General features: G+C 43.4%; 1 protein-coding gene across 1 annotated transcript in view; it reads left to right on the top strand.

The window, feature by feature from the left end:
* ADAMTS12 (ADAM metallopeptidase with thrombospondin type 1 motif 12) overlaps positions 1 to 21,074 on the top strand; it is a 329,126-nt gene that overhangs the window by 262,152 nt on the left and 45,900 nt on the right. Inside the window, exons 16-18 of the mRNA XM_030331700.2 lie at positions 1,372 to 1,510; positions 8,470 to 8,596; positions 16,831 to 17,041. Coding sequence (XP_030187560.1) covers positions 1,372 to 1,510; positions 8,470 to 8,596; positions 16,831 to 17,041 — 477 coding nt within the window. The remainder of the gene's footprint in view (positions 1 to 1,371; positions 1,511 to 8,469; positions 8,597 to 16,830; positions 17,042 to 21,074) is intronic.

The raw sequence follows: 21,074 nt of genomic DNA on the forward strand, positions 1-21,074 counted from the left end.
GTGTTTCTCAGGTATAAAAAAAGATGCTGTCAATCTATGTCAGTGTGGCATGAATTTCCAAGTAGCTTTCCAGCAATGGTGATGGACTGACATGGTTTTTTCATATGTTATCATGTGCTTGTCCTCAGACAAGATGTTTGACTTTGTGAAACTCTTGGGGGAGAATGGAGTTAGAATGTAGTATGTCTCCTTGAAGGCACAAGTGGGTGTTGTGAGAGTTGAATAAGTAAATTGTCTTTCGTGTTGGCAAGGAACTATAGAAAAGGAGTGGATTATATCAGTAGAGACAAGGCAAGTTGGGGATTACAGATGGCCCAAGAGAAAGTCAGATATAATCATATTCAGAAGTTAGGAGGTAATTGCAGAGCCAGAGATCAGAGCACTCATAAAAGCTGGAGGTCAAGGCTTGACAGCTATGATTCATGAATGTCTTGAGACCTGAAATCTTACCTGCCTACATGGCAAAGGATTTACATACGGGAACCCCAATCCCATGGAGCAACCAATCCACCAATTTTAAATATGTGGTAAGTAGAGTACCTGCAGGAGAGGGAAGTGGGGGGGGGGGTCCCAAGAATGGTATGCCTTGCCTAAAGCCCATGACCATTTTTATTGCAGAACTATATGCTTTAAAGGAATTAACTCACCTGAGAGCTAGAGAATAGCATCATAAGGCAACAGCAACAACAATAATAAAAATTAATGTTTATTGAATGCTAACTACATATGAGGCACTATTCTATTCATCTTTTTTTTAAGATTTTATTTTTAATCTGTACACCCAACGTGGGTCTTGAACTTACAACCTGAGATCAAGAGTTGCATGCTGTCCTGACTGAGCCTACCCAACGCCCTATATTCTACTCATATCCAGTTATGTTACATTTATTTACTTATTCGACTCTCACAACATCCCTATTAGTCATGCTATTATTATCCTCACTTTGTAAATAGGGGAAACTAAGGCACAAAGATATTAAGTAACTTACCTGTAATCACAAAGTTATTAAGTACACAAGGGTGCAAGGTGACCTACCAGTCTATTGTTGGAAAAGACACTATCCCCATTCCCTCAGAGAAATTTCCATAAGATTAAATCTCCATGGGAATTCAGCCAAGAAATAATCAAATGGAGATTAGATAGAGATAGATAAAGGTATAGATGTAGGTAGATATAGATATAGATATAGATATAGATAGATGTGTAGGTGGAAGTAGAGGTGGAGATATATTCATTTATTGGAGTTTGCTCCAATGCATGTCTTCATAATTACTTTAAGATGATGGACATTCTGTAGCGTTTGTTATTATAGCACTGTGTTTTGTAATATAAAGTCACGACAGTGATGTCAACCCTCTATTGCCTTTTAGCTTCTGTTCCAGGTGACTAACCCTGGCATCAAATACGAGTATACAATCCGGAAAGACGGCCTTGACAATGACGTGGAAAAACTGGTGTACTTCTGGCAGTATGGCCACTGGACAGAGTGCAGTGTAACATGTGGGACAGGTGAGAGACAGCTGCTGTGTCTCTGCATCCGTGTCAGCTTCACATTGGGCCACGGAGGCAGTCTGAGCCAGTGGTTCATACTCTGTGCCTATAGGTCTGCAGGGTTCCACAAACATGGCCTGGGGCCTCTCTGAGAGTGAATATGCTGGCCATGGTCTAAAGAGAGAGGCAGTTTTTCTTGTATCAGCTTTATATACTGTTGTTCATGAAAGAGTTTGTTTGAAAAAAAGGTTACATGTCTTATTTTGTTTTGTTTTCAGAATTATTGAGATAAAAGTGACACATCATAACATTGTGTAAATTTACATTGTACCGGATGATTTGATACACGTACATATTGTGAAACGTTTACCACAATAAGGTCAGCCAACATATCCATCACTCCACAAAGTTACCTTTTTGTGTATGTGGTGAGAACATTTAATATCTGCTCTTTTGGCAACTTTCAGGCGTACAATACAGTATTACATGTGTTTTGCTTTTTTAATGTTTATTTATTGATATTTGAGAGAGAGAATGAGTGCGTGCACAAGCTGGAGAGGGTCAGAGAGAGAGGGAGAGGGAGAGAATCCCAAGCAGGTTCCACACTGTTAGCTCAGAGCCCGATGTGGGGCTCCATCCCACGAACCGTGAGATCATGACCTGAGCCGGAATCAAGAGTTGGGTGCCCCAGTATTACATGTATTTTAAAAAGCAAAACAGAAAGGCTTAAAAGCCTGGTTGAGGACCTGAAGTTCACAAAAGTCAAACACCCTGCGGGGCGCCTGGGTGGCTCAGTCAGTTAAGGGTTCTAGTCTTGATTTTGGCTCAGGTCATGATCTCATGACTTATGAGATCGAGCCCCAAATCAGGCACCACACTGAGCATGGAGCCTGCTTGGGATTCTCTCTCTCCCTCTCCCTCTGCCCTTCCCCCACTGTACTCTCTCTCTCTCAAAATAAATAAATGAACATTTAAACAACAACAACAGCAACAAAAGTCGAACACCCGGCTCAGAGGCATACTGTAAATGATGGGCAAATCCAAACCATAACAGGCTCTCCTGATTCCAACCTAGTGTTCTTTTTTCTGTCTCCAATTTACCACGTTTTCCTATCTACTAGGAGAGTGGTTTCCTCTCATAAAATTGAGCATTGGAGAGATCCCTTGCTGTCAAGTGTATCAGGATGGAATAAGTTCTGCCACCATAAGAAATCAAAATCTCAGGACTTCAACACAGGGAAGGTTTATTTCTAACCCATTGTAAGTCTGATGCAGATTGGGTGGCCCAGCTTCATCCTGCAACTAAGACATCTGACATGTGTGGCTTACAGCATGTCCCACAGCAAACAGAAATGGAAGAGGCAGACTGGCTCTTATTAAGGGCCACGGCCTGGTGGTGACACAGATCATTTCTGCTCACCTTTCATTTCATCGGTTGGCCTTAGTCCTCTGAGTACAAGCTGGAAACTGTAAACAAGTGCACGGACATTTGTAGGGCATCCACTCTCTTGGCTGAAGGCTGGGTGAACTTCTCTAAGGTCTGGGGCGAGGGGGCGGGGAAGGGTATGTCAGGTACTTGGGACCCTTCACTCATTTGGGGGGCTTTAATAGTCCCGCATGAGGCCTCTGCCTCTCTTTTTTGGATCATGTCCAAGTCTGTTCTGGAACTTCCTGCCTTTAGCTTGTAACTACTGCCTTTAAAACTAGGGCAGCAATAAGGGGAAGTGCCAAATTCAGCGAGGTAGCCAAGAGAATGGAAGTGAAGGAGTGAATGGCCAGAAGAACACAGTCACCTACTCTGTGGGCCTCTCTCTTATATACTCTGTCTCGTCACCATTCCTTCACTCGCTCCTCCCTGTACCTGTGCCCCCTGCCCCAGGAAGCAGTCCTGGAAAGGGGTCCAGCAATGGACATTGAGTCACGCATTGTCGACCTAATCGACGATTCTTATATCTCCAACTTCTCTCTTCCCCTTCTTCAGTACAGAAACCAAGGGTTAACTTTTAGAAATCGTAGGGATCATGTTCATTTCAAAATGTGTGCTGTTTTGAAAATCCGAGTCCTCTGGAAATCCATTCGGTCAAAGCTGTGATTTGTGGCAGCAGCCGTAAGTGGGGTTGGTGTCATACTGCTATCCCCAGTGCTACCCCTGGCATTTCCAGATGTCCTGCCCCACTGCCCAGGGGGCTGGGCTTGCCGAGAAGCAAAAGCAACATAAACAAAAAATAAGTTGGTGAAAAAGATTTCCTTGAGGAGCAGTTGTGAGGAAAATGAGGTCATGGGGACTATAGATACTAATACTTTTTCGAGTTCTCATCCCCATTTTTCTCTTCTTTAGGTGAAGTACAGGTTTAAGCTTTAAGCTGAAATCCATTGTCCCCGGACACCAAGGAGTGAAAGCTCAGCCAGTCCAGGCTGGGCAGGGGCCCCTCCACAAAACAGGAGAGCACCCACCCGCCCCTCTTTTCTGTTTCAACATGGAATGAATTCTTTGCATTATTACACATGCAGTATTTCAGAGCACAGGAATACAAGATAAATGACTGATTTGTGCTGTGTTCGTAAAGATGAGATGCATCCTCTTGGCTAGGAAATGAGATTCCCTTACCAAATGTGCATCAGGCACTTGGTTCCGATACAGCCTGATCCTTCAGCAACACCTCGGCCTGCTTGGGCAAATGTCATTCTGGTTATTAAACCTTAACAGGAACTTTGAGGAAGCTGCCAGTGTCCATGTGCTCACCTGAATCTCAGTCACACTGCCTATTTGAGCAACAGTGAGCTCTTGTTCTGGCAGAGAAGAAAGGCAACGTATCTACTCTCATGCTGTCAGACACAGAGGGTGAAATGCTAATATTCCCGTAGGACACACATTGCTAAATATAAAGATGGAAGACCGCCTGAAACACTGAATCGGTCAACTGTGTATTTTTAGTTGCTTTGAGCTAAAACGTTCTATACTATAAAAGTAGGTGAAAAATATTAATGAAAAATTAGAAATAGAAAAAGTCACCACCCTGACACAATGCATTTTTCTACTTTTCTTTTTTGCCTTTCTTTTTTTTTTTAAGTTTTCTTAACGTTTATTTATTATTGACAGACAGAGACAGAACATGAGCAGGGGAGGGATGGAGGAGAGGGAGACATAGACTCCGAAGCAGGCTCCAGGCTCTGAGCTGTCAGCACAGAGCGCGAGGCGGGGCTCGAACTCACAAACCGCAAGATCATGACCTGAGCCAAAGTTGGACACCCAAATGACTGAGCCACCCAGGCGCCCCTTTTTTGCCTTTCAATATGCTTTTTTCTAGTTATAGATGTATATAGTTGTGTGCATATGGATGTGTTTATGTACATATACACATGCTTTCACTTAATGCCATTAACATGGGTACCTTTCCAGGTCTTACTCAGTCTTCGTAGCTGTCATTTTTTGGATACATTATGTTTCACTGGGAAGACAAAGCAAAATGTCTTTTAGCCAATTCCTTATTGATCATCATATTCTGATGATTTCATTAGTGTTAATTTGTAGATGGAACTTCTGGGTTCATAGAGCATAAATATTGGGGCTTCTGGGTGGCTCACTTGGTTGAGCATCCAACTTCGCCTCAGGTCATGATCTCACGGTTCGTGAGTTCGAGCCCCATGTCGGGCTCTGTGCTGACAGCTCAGAGCCTGGAGCCTGCTTTGGATTGATTCTGTGTCTCCCTCTCTGTCTGCCCCTTCCTGACTCACACTCTGTCTCTCTCTCTCTCTCAAAAATAAATAAATAAACATTAAAAAAAAGGAGCATAAATATTATGGCAATGTTAAGAAACTTATTACCAAATTGATTCCCATAGTAAAAGAGTTTGCAAACAGGTAGTAGCAATCATTTTATTTTATTTTATTTTATTTGTCTTGTTTTGTTTTGTTTTTATTATTATTGTATTATTTTAGCTTTACACTTTTTCACTGGGAAGCATTATAAATCTCCTAGCAAAATGGAGAATGTAACAGCAAACTCTTGCATGCCAGCCACTCAGTTTTCTCAGATTTTACCATTACTCATGCTTATTTCAATCTTCATTTTTAAAGAAAAGAAATTGCACAAATGCACATGATAAGCACTCCCTGACTCCTCTCCCTTTCCTTTTTCCCCAGAGTTAACCAGGGTCATGTAACCAGCATTTGTTATTATCATGCATGTTGTTAAATACTCTTATTATACATGTTAATACTCATCCACATTGAAAAACATTGTTTCTCGGGCATTTAAGCTTATAAACAGTGTCATACTCTGTGTATAGTTCTCTATCTTGTTTTACTCAGTATTATGCTTTTGAGATAAGTCCACACTAATGAAAGTAGCTCTTTGTACATTCACCTGAAGGTCTGCATACCGTCCCACTGTGTGAATATACAATTATTTCTACATTACACTATTCTGCAGTCAGTTATAAACATTTTTGTAGTGCCATAATGAGCACCTTTCCTTAATAGCACTAAAGCTCAAAATAACCATGTACATTTAAGATATGTCCACATATCCTTGATAAAGCATGAGTATTACAAATAGGGACACACATTCCACTCTGACCCTGATGTGTGACTATAGGCTGATACCTAGATGACAATTCACTTCTTTGGAAAATCAGAATCAGATCCTTCTTTGACCCTTTTAAAATTGCATTCGTCTTGGTACTAATCCATCTGACTTCGTCCACTGTAATTGTCAGGTAGGGTCAACCGAGTGAAGATACTGGTCTCTAACAATATCTGGAAGACTTTTTTAATATTTAGGACCATAAAAATAACAGAAACGTTGAGATGGATTTAAGCATATACTGTGGAACGAGGCTTATATAGTTCATCGTATGCATAAACACATAGTATTTATAAGATAAACGACAAGTGACATATAGTGATACATACACCATTAATTTCAATGGAGGAACTCTGACACATCATTATTAATTTTGCCCTACGCGCCCCACAGTATCTGCCCGGCCAGCTATGTTCATCACCACACTGATCCACCAGACCAACCAGGCAATAGGGATTTTATGTTATGTTTTGTGTCCTTCTGCTACTGCTGGAGTCAGGAGCATGGAGCAATTTTTGCTATTCCTGCACAGAAACAACCCTTTTGGGAGGATGTTTCCAACCTCTGAGGGTCACCTGATGGTTTCCTTTTAGTTGTGATGTTAAGAATTTGCCAAACCACCCAAAGTTTCAATGAAACTTCTAAGCATCTAAGCTTTTCTTTTTTCTGCTCTATAACTGCAGGTACATGTTAGTGTTTCTGGCATCCATCATTTCAGTCTCTATCCACTCACATTGTCCAAGACTTCTCTACAGGTGTTTGTGTCTTTCCAAACAATGACTCGTTCTTGTGCCACAGAAGTTCCTTTTGTAATGTTGCTTCCAGCTGTTGACAGTGTTTTATTTCTAGGACAAAAGAAGAATAAGACAGTCTTATCAGCTGAGAAAGCCTGAGTGTTTGAAAGGTTACTTATCTTCTTCAAAAGAAAAAAAATACTGTTTTAGTTAACAACAAAATACTGTTGATTCATTTAAAAGGATTCACTTACTGTATGACAACTCCTCTGACATTTTTAAATGATGAGATGTGATCACTGACATCTGAGTATGAAAGCCAGCCTGGGAGATTATGCTGGAATGGGGCGTGTGAAGCAGTGTGAGGTGGCAGATGGCAGGAGAACGAGCTCCAGTTTGGGTCCTGCCTGCTGTGTGTCTGTAGGGAAGTCCCTCCGTGTGCTAACGTGAGGAGGTGACCAGCTTATCAGTGTACTTGTGGCCTTTCCGATTCAAGAATTCTGTACACCAGCAAGCCCACTCAAGGCCTGGATGCCCTGAGAATTCAGGGCACCAACCTGTGTGCACACTGATGGCTCTGTCCCCTGGTGGGGGGGGGGGCGGGGGGGTCGCAGTCTTCAGTCTTCTACCCCAGTATTTCACATCCAGCATTGAAGTGTTAGCCCCCTCAAGAGCCATGATGACTCCCTTCTCACTATCCCTCCACCTCTCAATCTGTGACATGCTGGCCACTCCCCTCACTTCTCTTCGTAATGATGTCTTAGCAAAAGCTGTGGTCCCTTTCCTCTGTCAGCCTGTGGGACTTCACTGTGCCTCCATTTCATCTTTCACATACAAATAATGGTAGTGTTGACCTCACTGGATTGTTGTGAGGTTTGGGTTTCTGTCTACCAAAATAAATAATAAGTGATACATTTTACATATTATATATTTGTATATGTACATATATATTTGTTTATTTGTACACACACACATACAGTTCTGAACAGCACCTGAGACAAGGCAAGTGCTACATGTGTTCACTATTATTATTTATCCAAAGCTAAACCCAGCCTACAGGTGTTCTTGGTCTGCCTACAGAACGTGCCACCCCCCCGTGTGCTTTTCTTACTCACATTACCGACCTGGTCTCCGAAGGCAGCAGTATTATTAGTCCCTGTTCTCAAAGCTTCTACTTTAGAAACATGACCCCTCAAACTTTACAACATTCTTTTGAATTTTATTCCTGTCTTTCAGAGTTTACTAATAATATAAACATCCCTACCCGCTTTGTTCCTTTATTAAGCTAATAACAACTGTGTTATAATACCTGGCGATAATATCTGCTTTCGTTATTTAAGTCTCACTTTTTTTTATTTGGAATATATGCATTGGTCTTGTCTCCACAGTTACATTATAATCTGTATATGAGATTGTGTGTTAATCTACCTATATTATCTATAGTCCTTCTCAAGCAAGATCTCTTCCACCCACTGTGAGCTGTAGCATGAGTGAAGTAGAGACTCCGTTCCCTATCCATACTTTGAAAGCCAGACACCTTATGGACAACTTTCCCATCAGTGATAAGCGTGGTCACTTGACATGACCAGGGGCCTCCCTGACACTAGGTATGTGGGCTCGGGATTTAACACGTGTGAACCTTTCTGCCCTGCCCCCAGGTATCCGCCGCCAGACTGCCCGTTGTGTGAAGAAGGGCCACGGGATGGTGAAAGCTACCTTTTGTGACCCAGAAACACAGCCCAATGGGAGACAGAAGAAGTGCTATGAAAAGGACTGTCCACCCAGGTAACTACTGATAAAAGAGCTCTGTGTGTCTGATTTAACAGTAATCTAATGCTCAGTGATAAAGGAGGTTGAGAAGCTTTGTCATTAGAATAAATACAGAAAAACCTTTACAGGTGTCTGTGGCTATGCTGTTGGAGCCTGTGGCAACCTGTGAGTGAGGACATCTTCTCCCCATAGAGCAGTATTTCTTACAAAGATGTGTTCTGTGTTTTTTTATTTGGTAAGGCTAAGTCTCAGAGCATTGTTGAAGAGAATGTTCTATGGATCCCCCAAAGTTCTTCAGATAACAGGTGTGGCTTTTCTAAGAGCACTGGACCGGTGCAACAGTAGCCTTCAACTTCAGATCACTGGACCCACCTGCACTTAACGGCTGCCTGGAAGGGTGGTCTTCAGAGCAGGCTCTCTTAATCTCAGCACCGTTGACATTTGGGGCCAGATAACTCTTTGTTTCAGGGCTGTCCTGCACACCCTATGATGTGTAGTGACACCCCTGGCCTGTACCTGCTTAGATTTTAGTAGCAACCTCCCCCCTTCCTCCAGGTTGTCACGACCAAAAACATCTCCAAACATTGCTAAGTGTCTTGTCAAGGGCAAAAGCACGCTTGGTTGAGAAGCAGCATTATAGAGGTATTCATTTCCTGCTCACCATATTGGTTCTAGATATTGGAGTCCCAGAAGGTGGCTGTAATGTAGGGGCTTATGTTAAAGGTGGGGGGTGAGCGGGTCGGGAGCCAAGGAGGAGGAGAATGGAGAGAGGAAGAGAGAGGGGAGGGACAGAGAAGAAAGGAAGTGAAGGAAGAAGGAAAGAATGAATTCTGGAGAGTGTCTTCATTTTTTAGTGACTACAAACAGGGGTATATTTAGGTTGCCAATCTCATCAGGCATTCATTCCAATCCTAAGAAGACACACTAAGTTTAGTCAAACAGGAGGGGACTCGTTGGTATCATAAATCAAATAGGTGATGAACCGAACTCTAAAGAAGAGCTAGAAGAATGTGATAAATGTTGAAGAACTGTGTAAAAAGAAGAGTCTAGGCAAGTCAGTGAAGGCAAGCAATATCTGTCTCTAGTGGGGGCAGACAGGCTGGCCCCAGGGGCCAGAGTCAGTGGGTTTATTCTCTGTCCAGCTCTGTGGGCTCTGGTGGAGAAGGAGCGGGCTGTGAGGCCGGGAGCCAGATCCTGCCATGCGGCAACAGGACAGAGGCACTGCCTCACCTCACCTTGGTCACCTCGCCTTGGTCACCTCGCCTTGGTCACCTCACCTGGCTGCAGCTCTGGCCAGCACTAGGTTTTGTCTGCAGCTGTACTTTCTATAATTTCTTCTCAGGGAAGTGTGAGCCAGGAAAGAAAAGGTCATGTCTGGGGGCTGGTCACTAGCCCACAGCTCTGCAGGGCTCACGTGCTTCCTCACCCCCAGTCCCCTGCAAAGTTGATGACCCTGTACCAGTAAATTCCTGTTGCGCTCATTAGACAGCAGCCATGATACATGTGCCTGCGTGTCCGGGGTTCTGTCCTTGCTTTTCAAAGCCACTTGCTCTGGTGGGTTAGATATCCTCTTAAAACGATAGATGGTTATTTCCTGGCTCTAATTTTGTCCCTGGGGTTTAGGTTCTCATTTTTATTGTGTTACATAGTCTCCCTCGGCCTTACGATTGCCAATGAATAGTTGTTAAGCTCCTGTTACTTCCCATAAGAGATACTGTGGTGATTATAGCCATGTAAGAGTTACCATTTATTGAGCACTGAGATATTGTGATACAATAAAGGATATATATTTGGTATCTGATAAAAAAAAATGCCTCTGATAAAATCCAATAGTCATCATGATTTTAAAACTAAATGCTCTGGGGGCGCCCAGGTGGTTCAGTTGGTTAAGCACCTGACTTTGGCTCAGGTCATGATCTCACAGTTCCTGGGTTTGAGCCCCAAGTTGGATTCTGTGCTGACAGCTCAGAGGCTGGAACCTGTTTCAGATTGTGTGTCGTCTTCTCTTCCTGCCCCTCACCCACTTACACTGTGACACCCTCTCTCAAAAATAAATAAACATTAAAAAAATTAAAAACAAACAAACGAACAAAAAAACCCTAACTGGAGGAGTATGGAGAGCTTCCTGGCAGCTGAATACATGGAGGTGCTGGGAGGGTGGTGTGCCCTAAGGCGGGAATAGAAGCTCTTCCACCTTTCCCCTGCACCTTGCCCCATGAATCTCTTCCATCTGGCTGTCCCTGAGTTGTATCCTTTTATAATAATCCAGTAATCTAGTAAGCAAAATGTTTTCTTGAGTTCTGTGAGCCACTCCAGCAAAGTATCCAACCCTTGGCTGGGATTGTGGGAACCCGTGGTTCATGGCCAGCTGGTAAGAAGCACAGGTGACAACCTGGACCTGAAGGGAAGGCAATAGTGGCCGTGCTGGGTGGCCCAGCCCCTAACCTGCCCAGTCTGCACCAACCCCAACAGTTAGGGCCAGAATTGCTTGGTATGGAAAACCCATACATTTGTTGAAACCGAAGTAACTTGGGGCACCTGGTGGCTCAGTCAGCTAAGTGACTTCGGCTGAGGTCATGATCTTACGGTTCGTGGGTTCAAGGCCCGTGTTAAGCTCTGTGCTGACAGCTCGGAGCCTGGAGCCTGCTTCGGTTTCTGTGTTTCCCTCTCTCTCTCTGCCCCTCCCTCACTCATGCTCTGTCTCTCAGAAGTAAGTAAACATTCAAGAAGAAGGAGAAGAAGAAGAAGAAGAAGAAGAAGAAGAAGAAGAAACAGAAGTAATGTGAGAGCAGAGTAGAAGAAAACAGTGGAATTTTTAAGTACCTACTTCACTTTTGATGATGTTTTAGAGATACCTCATATATTCTCTTTATTGTTCTCGACTACTGAGGAAAATAATTATGATCATGCCTATAGAGGAAGAACTGTTCCTTACCTCACTTAGGATCATGCAGCTAATTAGTAGACAGCAGAGGTTTGAACCCGTATAAGCCTGTGGTCTCCATTACATCCCCCAAAGAGGTGTGCACCTCTCCCCTATCCAGGCTGTGTCTAAAGCAAAGCAGGCGTGCTGCTAGGTGTGGTGGGTTCCAAGGGATCTTCATGCAGACAGTCACCTGCTGAGGCCAAGGTAGAGCTGGGGACACAGGCTATGTACAGAAAAGCAACACAGTCAAAGAAGATTCTGGTATCAACTCTGTGTTTTAAAACATACATCAATCTGTTCCAGATATCTTCTTGTTTTATTTTTTATTCTTTTTAATTCACATCCAAATTAGTTAGCATATAGTGCAACAATGATTTCAGGAGTAGATTCCTTAGTGCCCCTTACCCATTTAGCCCATCCCCCCTCCCACAATCCCTCCCGTAACCCTCAGTTTGTTCTCCATATTTATGAGTCTCTTCTGATTTGTCCCCCTCCATGATTTTATATTATTTTTGTTTCCCTTCCCTTATGTTCATCTGTTTTGTCTCTTAAAGAAAGGTTTAATTTTTTTAATGTTGATTTGTTTTTGAGAGAGAGAGAGAGAGAGAGCATGAACAGGGGAGGGGCAGAGAGAGAGGGAGACACAGAATCGAATACAGGCTCCAGGCTCCGAGCAGTCCGCACAGAGCCTGATGCAGGGCTTGAACTCATGAACTGCAAGCTCATGACCTGAGCCAAAGTCGGACACTTAACTGACTGAGCCACCAGGCGCCCCTCTGTTCCGGACATCTTATTTACCTGTAGCTAAAGACTTGGCCTCACTCTTTTCAGAATTTGCTTTCCATAAAGGTGGTTACCTTACCCACCTCTACACTTCAACTCTCAGAATTTCTAGTTGGAGATAACTTTACAACAAGATGTTACCAGTGCTAGAGGGAGAAGGATGTTGGGGCAAGAGTCGGGAGGCTGAAGGACTCTTGAGGAGGAGATGAGCTGACCCTTCAGCCCATGGACATGGAGAAGGGGCCTTGATAAAGGAATTCTTATGTGATACAAGCTGAGCTCTGTGAGCTTGAAGCTGACCCTTAGTGCAGTCTTGTGATAGGCTGAAAGGACATCCTGATCCCTGGAGCCTGCAAATGTTACCTCATTTGGAGCAAGGGTCTTTGCAGACATTATTAAGTGAAGGGGCTTGAAATGGGGATACTATCATCAGTTATCCATTTGGACCCTAAATGTCATTACAAGTGTCCTTATAGGAGAGAGGCAGAGGGGAATTTCACACACACACACACACACACACACACACACACACAGAAGGTGATATGAAGATGGAACAGGGACAGATTTGGAGACAGTAACCTTAAAGACTGGAGGGATGGTCCACAAGCCAGGCAATGCCAGCAGCCACCACAAACCCAAAGAGGCAAAGAACTGATCTTCCATAGAGCCTCTGGAGGGAGCATGGTGCTACTAATGCCTTCATTTCATCCCAGTAACACTGATTTTATAACTATAAGAGACCAGATTTGGCTTCTAGAACTATTAGAAACCAGGTTTTTTGGGGTGCCTGGGTGGCTCAGTTGTTTGAGCATCCGACTTCAGCTCAGGTCATGATCTCACACACAGTTCATGAGTTCCAGCCCCACATCGGGCTCTCTGCTGTCAGCCTGGAGCCTGGAGCCTGCTTCGGATCCTCTGTCTCCCTCTCTGCCTCTCTCCCACTCATGCTCTTTCTCTCAAAAATAAATAAAAACATTAAAAAAAAACTAAAAATAAAGTAAAATAAGTAAAATTTTTTAAAAAGTAAAAAACAAACAAACAAACAGGTTTTTGTTGTTTTGAGCCACCAAGTTCGTGGTAATTTGTCACAGCAGCTATGGGAAACCAATGCAGGTGACGCAAGCAGAAGAGCAGAGATGCCCCAACCGAGTTATAGACGCTCCAAAGCTTGGAAAACCCTGTGATTGGGGCTTCTTGGAATGTGTGGCAAAGGAGTTTTTGGAATGGCACAAATCTGTCACTTCCTGAGGAAGCTTGCAGCCAGGCAGGCTCTATGAGATGCATATTCATTGGCAAGGCAAGCCTTTGTCAGGACGAGACCAGCAGCCAGGCATCTGGACCCCTTGCCCATAGTCCCGCCTCCTGGCCACTGTCCCTGTGATTCTTGCCTTGCTTGGGGCTTTGTAGTTGACATCTCTTCATCTCTTAGTTCTAAAAGCAGCATTGCTAGAACAAGGTAAATGATACCTGGTTCCCCCTGGAAGGCTTCTTAAGCTGAGTGCACGGATGCAGCTTGTTGATTTGGAGAGAAATTTTGAAATGGACCAATTCCACAGCCCCCTCTCCTACCATCAGCAATGAAGCCCTGGTAGTTAGAAAGGAGATGCCGTGGCCGCAGGTAGGAGCTGGTGCCAGACAGCCACTGTGCAGCATCTTCCGGGGCCCAGGTTTTCTCAGTGAGCTGGTGATCAGTTCCAGGGCTCCACTCTGCCAGTCCACATCAGAGCACTTCAAGGGAGCAAGACAGCCCGTTCTATCCCCCAACTTGTGCTGTCATATAGGAAACAGAATTTCCTGCAATTGCCTCCAAACAATTGGAAGATTATTGTTAAGAGGGAAGCATAAGGAATTTAACAAGTCTTTTTAAATCATTGTCATTTGGTAGCGTCTTTTGGTTTTTACACTCTGGAAAACAGTGTGCAGGTTCCTCAGAAAATTAAAAATAGACCTACCCTATGACCCAGCAATAGCACTGCTAGGAATTTACCCAAGGGATACAGGAGTACTGATGCATAGGGGCACTTGTACCCCAATGTTTATAGCAGCACTCTCAACAATAGCCAAATTGTGGAAAGAGCCGAAATGTCCATCAACTGATGACTGGATAAAGAAATTGTGGTTTATATACACAATGGAGTACTAAGTGGCAATGAGAAAGAACGAAATATGGCCCTTTGTAGCAACGTGGATGGAACTGGAGAGTGTTATGCTAAGTGAAATAAGCCATACAGAGAAAGACAAATACCATATGTTTTCACTCTTATGTGGATCCTAAGAAACTTAACAGAAACCCATGGGGGAGGGGAAGGAAAAAAAAAAGAGGTTAGAGTGGGAGAGAGCCAAACCATAAGAGACTCTTAAAAACTGAGAACAAACTGAAGGTTGATGGGGGGTGGGAGGGAGGGGAGGGTGGGTTATGCGTATTGAGGAGGGCACCTTTTGGGATGAGCACTGGGTGTTGTATAGAAACCAATTTGACAATAAATTTCATATATTGAAAAATAAAAAAAAAAAAGCCTTCCACTGTGTTGTTACAGTGAGAATCGCTATTAAAGCCCCAGTCCATAGGACTTTTATGTTGTAACCGGGACAGTAGAGTGACTCATGTAGGGGGACTAAAGAACAGTAGGAGACAGTGCATAATCGGTTCTCCAGTTGTGTGGGAAATTCCAGCAGCATTCTGGTAGGATAAAGATCACTGGCAAAAACAGACCAAATCGGGTTAGGCTGTTGTTAATTCTGTGCTGACTAAACCAGAGAGGTTGTCTTTTCGGGGTAAATAAATGGGTTGGGCTTTTGTCTTGCTGAGTTTTTTGCATTACATTTTTCTTCTGACCAATCCCTCAGAACATCTCAACAGCCTTCTGTCACAGATTGCCTATAAATATAAAAACAGTATTCTATTATACATCTCCTAGGAAGGTGACATTATGGCAGACATCCAAAAAGTGAAATGGACAACAGAAAACAACTTGACACTGGCTCCTGAGCCCTGGGCCTGGAAGAGTTACACAATGATGGAGAAGGGGAAAAAAAGAGAGTTCCCTACCACTTTCAAAAGCTATTTATAGGAGCGCCTGGCTGGCTCAGTCAGTTAGGCATCCGACTCTTGATTGTGGCTCTGGTGATGATCTCACAGTTTGTGAGTTTGAGCCCCAAATGGGGCTCTGTGCTGACAGTGGGGAGCCTGCTTGGGATTCTCCCTCTCCCTGTCTCTCTGGCCCTCCCCGCTTGTGGTCTCTCTCTCTCTCTCAAAACATAAATAAATAAATAAATAAATAAATAAATAAATAAATAACTTTTTCTTAAAAAGCTCTTTCTGTGTTTCCATGGGTTCTACCTCCTAGAATCTTGAATAAATCATCCATGATAAGAGGTAGAGAAAGAGCTCACATCCTTGTTTTCCACAGGGAATCCAGAGTATTCACTAGCAAACACTTTTAGTTCTTAAAGTGGTCAAGAATAGCTAACAAATAAGACATTATCTTAAGTTTCTTCTTTTTCTACTGCTTTCTGATCAAAGGGACCAGTGAAACTAGTAGTAGGTAGACTGCAGGAGATAGGAAAGAGGAAGGCAATGCCCCCAATTGATCATCTCCTAAATAATTGAAAATTAGTAATTGTTTCAGTACCTGCTTCACATTAGAGTAGAAAAATATTCAATTAGGAACCAGGGAACCTAGATTCTATTGGATTCTTTTACTCGATAGTTGAGTGTCCAGCTCTTGATTTCGACTCAGGTCATGATCTCACAGTTCATGGGATAGAGCCTCACATCCCACAGCGCAGAGCCTGCTTTCTGCCCCTCTCTTTCTGCCCCTCTCCTTCTCTCTCTCTCTCTCTCTCTCAAAATAAATAAACTTAAAATAACAACAAATAATCAAGTTCTTATGTGTTAGGCTGTGTACTATACACTATATATAAATTGATATTTTGTTTAATCTACAACACTCGTATAAAGTCAGTATTGTTATACTCCTTTCATAGATGAGGAAAGTAAGGCTCAAACTTGCTTGAAGTTGTACAATAGGAAACTAGACCTTAGTTTTATTTTTCTTTAATGTTTATTTATTTTTAAGAGAGAGAGAGAGACAGAGGGCAAGTGGAAGAGGGGCAGAGAGAAAAGGAGACACAGAATCCGAAGTAGGCTCCAGGCTCTGAGCTGTCAGCACAGAACCTGATGCAGGGCTTGAACTCACGAATCATGAGATCATGACCTCAGCCAATGTCAGACGCTTAACCCACTGAGTGACCCAGGTGCCCCTAGACCTCAGTTTTCTTGACTGAAAAGAGAGAGGGCATATTGTTTTTCATTCAGAGACATTCTTATTTAGCATCTACTTATGCTGTATGCTCGACTGGACTTGAGGCGTGGTTGCACAAGCCAGCCATGGCCCTGCCTACTCTAGGAGGCTGGAGTATCAGCGAGGACCACCCAGCTCTGTAACCTGTGCTTCTGCACATGGTTTCTGTTTCCAGTGGCTGGCTGTACACGTATACTTTTGGTGATCTTCTCTCACATGTCTGTGTGTGTCTGCAGGTGGTGGGCCGGGGAGTGGGAAGCATGCTCAGCAACATGTGGGCCCCACGGAGAGAAGAAGCGAACGGTGCTGTGCGTCCAGACCATGGGCTCTGATGAGCAGGCTCTTCCAGCTAAAGACTGCCAGCACCTGCTGAAGCCCAAGACCCTCATTTCCTGCAACAGAGACATCTTGTGTCCATCAGACTGGACAGTAGGCAACTGGAGTGAGGTAAGCTTCATCCGTTCCCCACCCATTAACCAATCCAAAGCGACCCTAGAGAAAATTGCAGAGTCGCCAGTGTCTATCACCTCTGGCCTGTTTCCTGCATTTCCCACTGCCTCGTATCCTATCTTGCTTATTTTTCATTCTTACTGGGTCTTCTCACTTATCCAATGATCAGATACCAGTCAGGGATGAGTTGAATCCCACTTACACAGGCTCACAACAGCTAATTATTTTTTAATTTTTTTAAGTTTATTCATTTTTGAGAGACAGAGAGACAGAGCATGAGCTGCGGAGGGGCAGAGAGAGAGAGGGAGACACAGAATCCGAAGCAGGCTCCAGGCTCTGAGCTGTCAGCACAGAGCCCGACGCGGGGCTCGAACTCACAAACTGCGAGATCATGACCTGAGCCAAAGTCGGACACTTAACCGACTGAGCCACCCAGGTGCCCCTCACAACAGCTAATTTGTACATTGTCAGGATTTTTGCTATTCTCCTGTCGCCAAACCACTGGTAGCAAATCAGGGCTCTCCCACCCACCCCAAGAGCTGGTTTGTTAAACGCTTACATTTATGTTTCACTGGAACTATTGTAGTTAACTAAAACCGGAGATGTGCTACTCAAATGGTAGAATGATAGGCAGTATAGTTGACACTTGAAAAAGCCCCTCACATCATCCGTCTATTCAGCATCGGTCAAGGTCAGACCTGACCAAGAGTTGGCACATCTACTGTTATTAGCCATATAAATTCAAATAAGTGTTGTTGCATTTCCCCAAATTAATCTGATCTAATTCTCTGAGTGCAGTTAGAAATCAGTGGGCTAGAAGGTTAAGAAGAACTCCCAAGCTTCATTTGCCTTTAGGTCACCTGGAACCTGGTAGTGTCACAACTCATGCTCCTACAGTCTGTCGTCAAAGTAGAGACTTTTTGTTCTCCAAGGGTCCTGGAGTCTCCAGGGGCCTTGCTCTGCTTCCCTATACATGTTTCCGTTCAATGATCTAAGGAATGACAAAAAATATATGATTTTTTAAACCAACAGTCCAGACTTTAAGGACAGATGAGTTTCCTTAGAAGGCCCATGCTTTCCACAATAATGCTACTGTTGACCAGAATATCATAGGAACTCCTCTTAGGACTCACCTTCAGAGAAACGAAAAATACTGGATTTTGGAGAATGCAGCAAGTACTATCTGTACTCATAAAGGTACTATGAAATAGTATCTAAAGAAGAATTTGAAAATTTGTATAAGCAAAGGTTCCATCTCTGAAGCTGACCCTTTGAAAGCAAAAAACAATCATTTGAATAGAGCCACTCTGATAACCTTAGTTCCAGAACTTTATTTCATTACCTCATGGTCACAGTTCAGGTTTATTTAGCTTCTAATTCTGTGCAGAATACTGTCTTGGGCATTGAAGTGAAAACAAAAGGAAAATGGCGAGCGCAGTCCCTATGTTGTAAGAACTTCCTACCAAATGGGAGAGATAGGGCCCAAAAAAGAAAAAAAAGAAGAAAGAAAGAAAAGAAGAAAGGAATATGAAGAGATCCATGCAAAGAAAACGTACCTGCAAACTAATAGAGTACTATTAATGTGTGCACATATCAGCATTAGTCCACAGCCAGCCTGGATTGCTGTAAATTACAGTGTTGTCCAAATAAGGCTGAACGAGGTATTGTGACTGGCCCATTAAATCTGTTTACCAGGAATGTTTTGGCTGCATCATCTGAAGCAGTCAATATTTCCTGTCATGTAGAATTTACTAATTGCCAGATCCTTCATGCTTGTTTTAAAGGACTACAATTATATATTTGGCTGAGGAGTTCTTCATATTATGCTCCTATTTGTGGGGAACAAAATGATGTGCCTTAGCTGGGGAACAGGGGACCAAAAAGTTGGCACGACGTGACAAGTACTCATGTCTGTTGTTGCAAATACAGGCCATTGCATAGTGTATTGCCAGCAGACACAGAGTTCAGTCTCTAGCTTCCTCTTGATAGAGTTGAGCAGAAAGGCTGAGACCCTGCCTTCCAGTTAGGGGATGTTGTCATGAGAGGTGCTTTTAGCTAAATCAGCATCAAAATATCCATCCAGTGGGTCTTTTCTTCCCTCGGCTCTCTTACTAATGCCTGCACACTTCAGCCCTGTAATGAGCTTTGCCAGAATACGATGAAATGTCTTTGTCTTTGATGTTCTAACTAAGCCCAGATACATTTATAAGAGAAATGATACAGTGCTGTCTTCTTGCTACTGTAGTATTTATGGTCTGGATCTTGTCTTGAGACGGACATAAATTGATGCAGGGCAGTGCTCCAGCACAGTTCATTTGGTCTGAACCGGGCTGTTTGGGTCACCCTGTATGAGTTGGAAGCTAGGAGGTAACTGGGCCAAAGATCTAAGAACTGTGAAGCTCCTGGACTCTGCAGGAGCAGGGTCGTCCTCCCTGGGCTGACTTCCCTTCCCTGTCAAGGCACTTCTGCCAACCCAAGCAATGAGAGAGGGTGGGCTCAGCTGTGTCCCAGCACACTCATCCCTGACCCAGCAGGGATCAGAAGGAGGACCTAGCGACAGCTGGCAAGGGGAAGGGGAGGGGAGCATTCCGCCCCTATGACCAGCACCTCCCTCTCTAAGCTCATGCCCTGAACACTGACTCCTACCCTGATCTCAGATTTCACCAAGAATCTTATTCTGTTTTTACCCAACCTATTTTCTGGGCATGCAGGGTAAAGAAAGGGGTCTTGGTTTGTCGTAAAGCATCAGAGTTTCTGTGGCCCCCATTTTTATTAGGTCTATCACTTCAGTGACAGGCCTTGTGAGAGAAAGCCAGTCTAGTGGTGAAGGGCATGCACAGTCTCTAGAGCTTGGGGCCTTGGGCTCCAATCCTGGCTCTGCTACTAACTAGATGTGTGACTTGAATCTCTTTGTGATTACCTTTAGTTTTCTGTAGTGTGTTTTCTCCATCCATGAAATGGGGATAACAGCAGTACTTAGACTCAAGGGAAGTTATGGGGATTAAATGAGTTAATAGTTCCAAACTTCTTACTAGAACAGTGCCTGTAACATAATAGGCATTTCTTAGCAGAGTAAACAGATGGAAATAATAAGGTCATCTATCATTTGTTAAGTGCTTTTCACACTATCGAGTCTATCTCATTTAACACTTAAGATAACTTCATGAGGTTGATGTTGTTCATTAATTCCCCCCGTTACTCCTGGCAGTTTAGTGGGATACTAATTTTCCTAGGTTTTCAAGCCCTTGGTGATCCCTAATTATATGGCCCTGAGCTAGTGTTAGAGCACCCTCAGCCTTTTCTCATTTATAAAGAGAGGGTTAATTTAAGGCTTGAAGATAATCCATGGAAGCCCTTTGCATGGTGCCTGACCAATAGTAAGTGTTCGCTAAATGGTAACTTCATTCTCAAGCAAGAACACAAGTGTCTGTCTTCTATTCTAGTCTGATTTTGAAAGCCATGGTCAGTCCATGGCACCCAGATTCCCTGACAATCTGTACCCCCCTGCCTTTTCCTCTAAACCCACACCCCAAGCTCAGGGCCATTTTATGCATGGAACACTGTAAGCAGAGGGCTTGGGTCAGGGTCTACAAAAATGTTTGAGACCTGAAAGAAAAGGCTATTGTATGCTTTCCATAAAAACAAAGGACAGTGCAAAATCAGAAATCAATATTTAATTACATATTAATGACAGATACTTGTTGGGCTTTTAGCATATGTATTAAACACTTTTATAGGTATTAACACAATACCTCGTAACAGCCTTATTAGCTCCATCGTACAGGTGAAGAAACAGACATAGAGACATAGAGACTTCTCCAAGGTCACACAGCCTATAAGCAAGGCAACCAGAACTTGAATGAAGGCAGCAGAACTTGTACTGTGAACACTCTGCCATATGCATCTCAAACGTCTGCAAAATATAACAGTATGACGGTGTTCATAAAAAATGTATTATGTTTGGAAACAATTTCTAGATCAGCTCTTGTCACTTTGCTGGAATCACAAACTATGCATAATGATTGCTGAG

The sequence above is a fragment of the Lynx canadensis genome, chromosome A1 (assembly GCF_007474595.2).
Source record: "Lynx canadensis isolate LIC74 chromosome A1, mLynCan4.pri.v2, whole genome shotgun sequence".
NCBI classification, from domain to species: Eukaryota; Metazoa; Chordata; class Mammalia; order Carnivora; family Felidae; genus Lynx; species Lynx canadensis.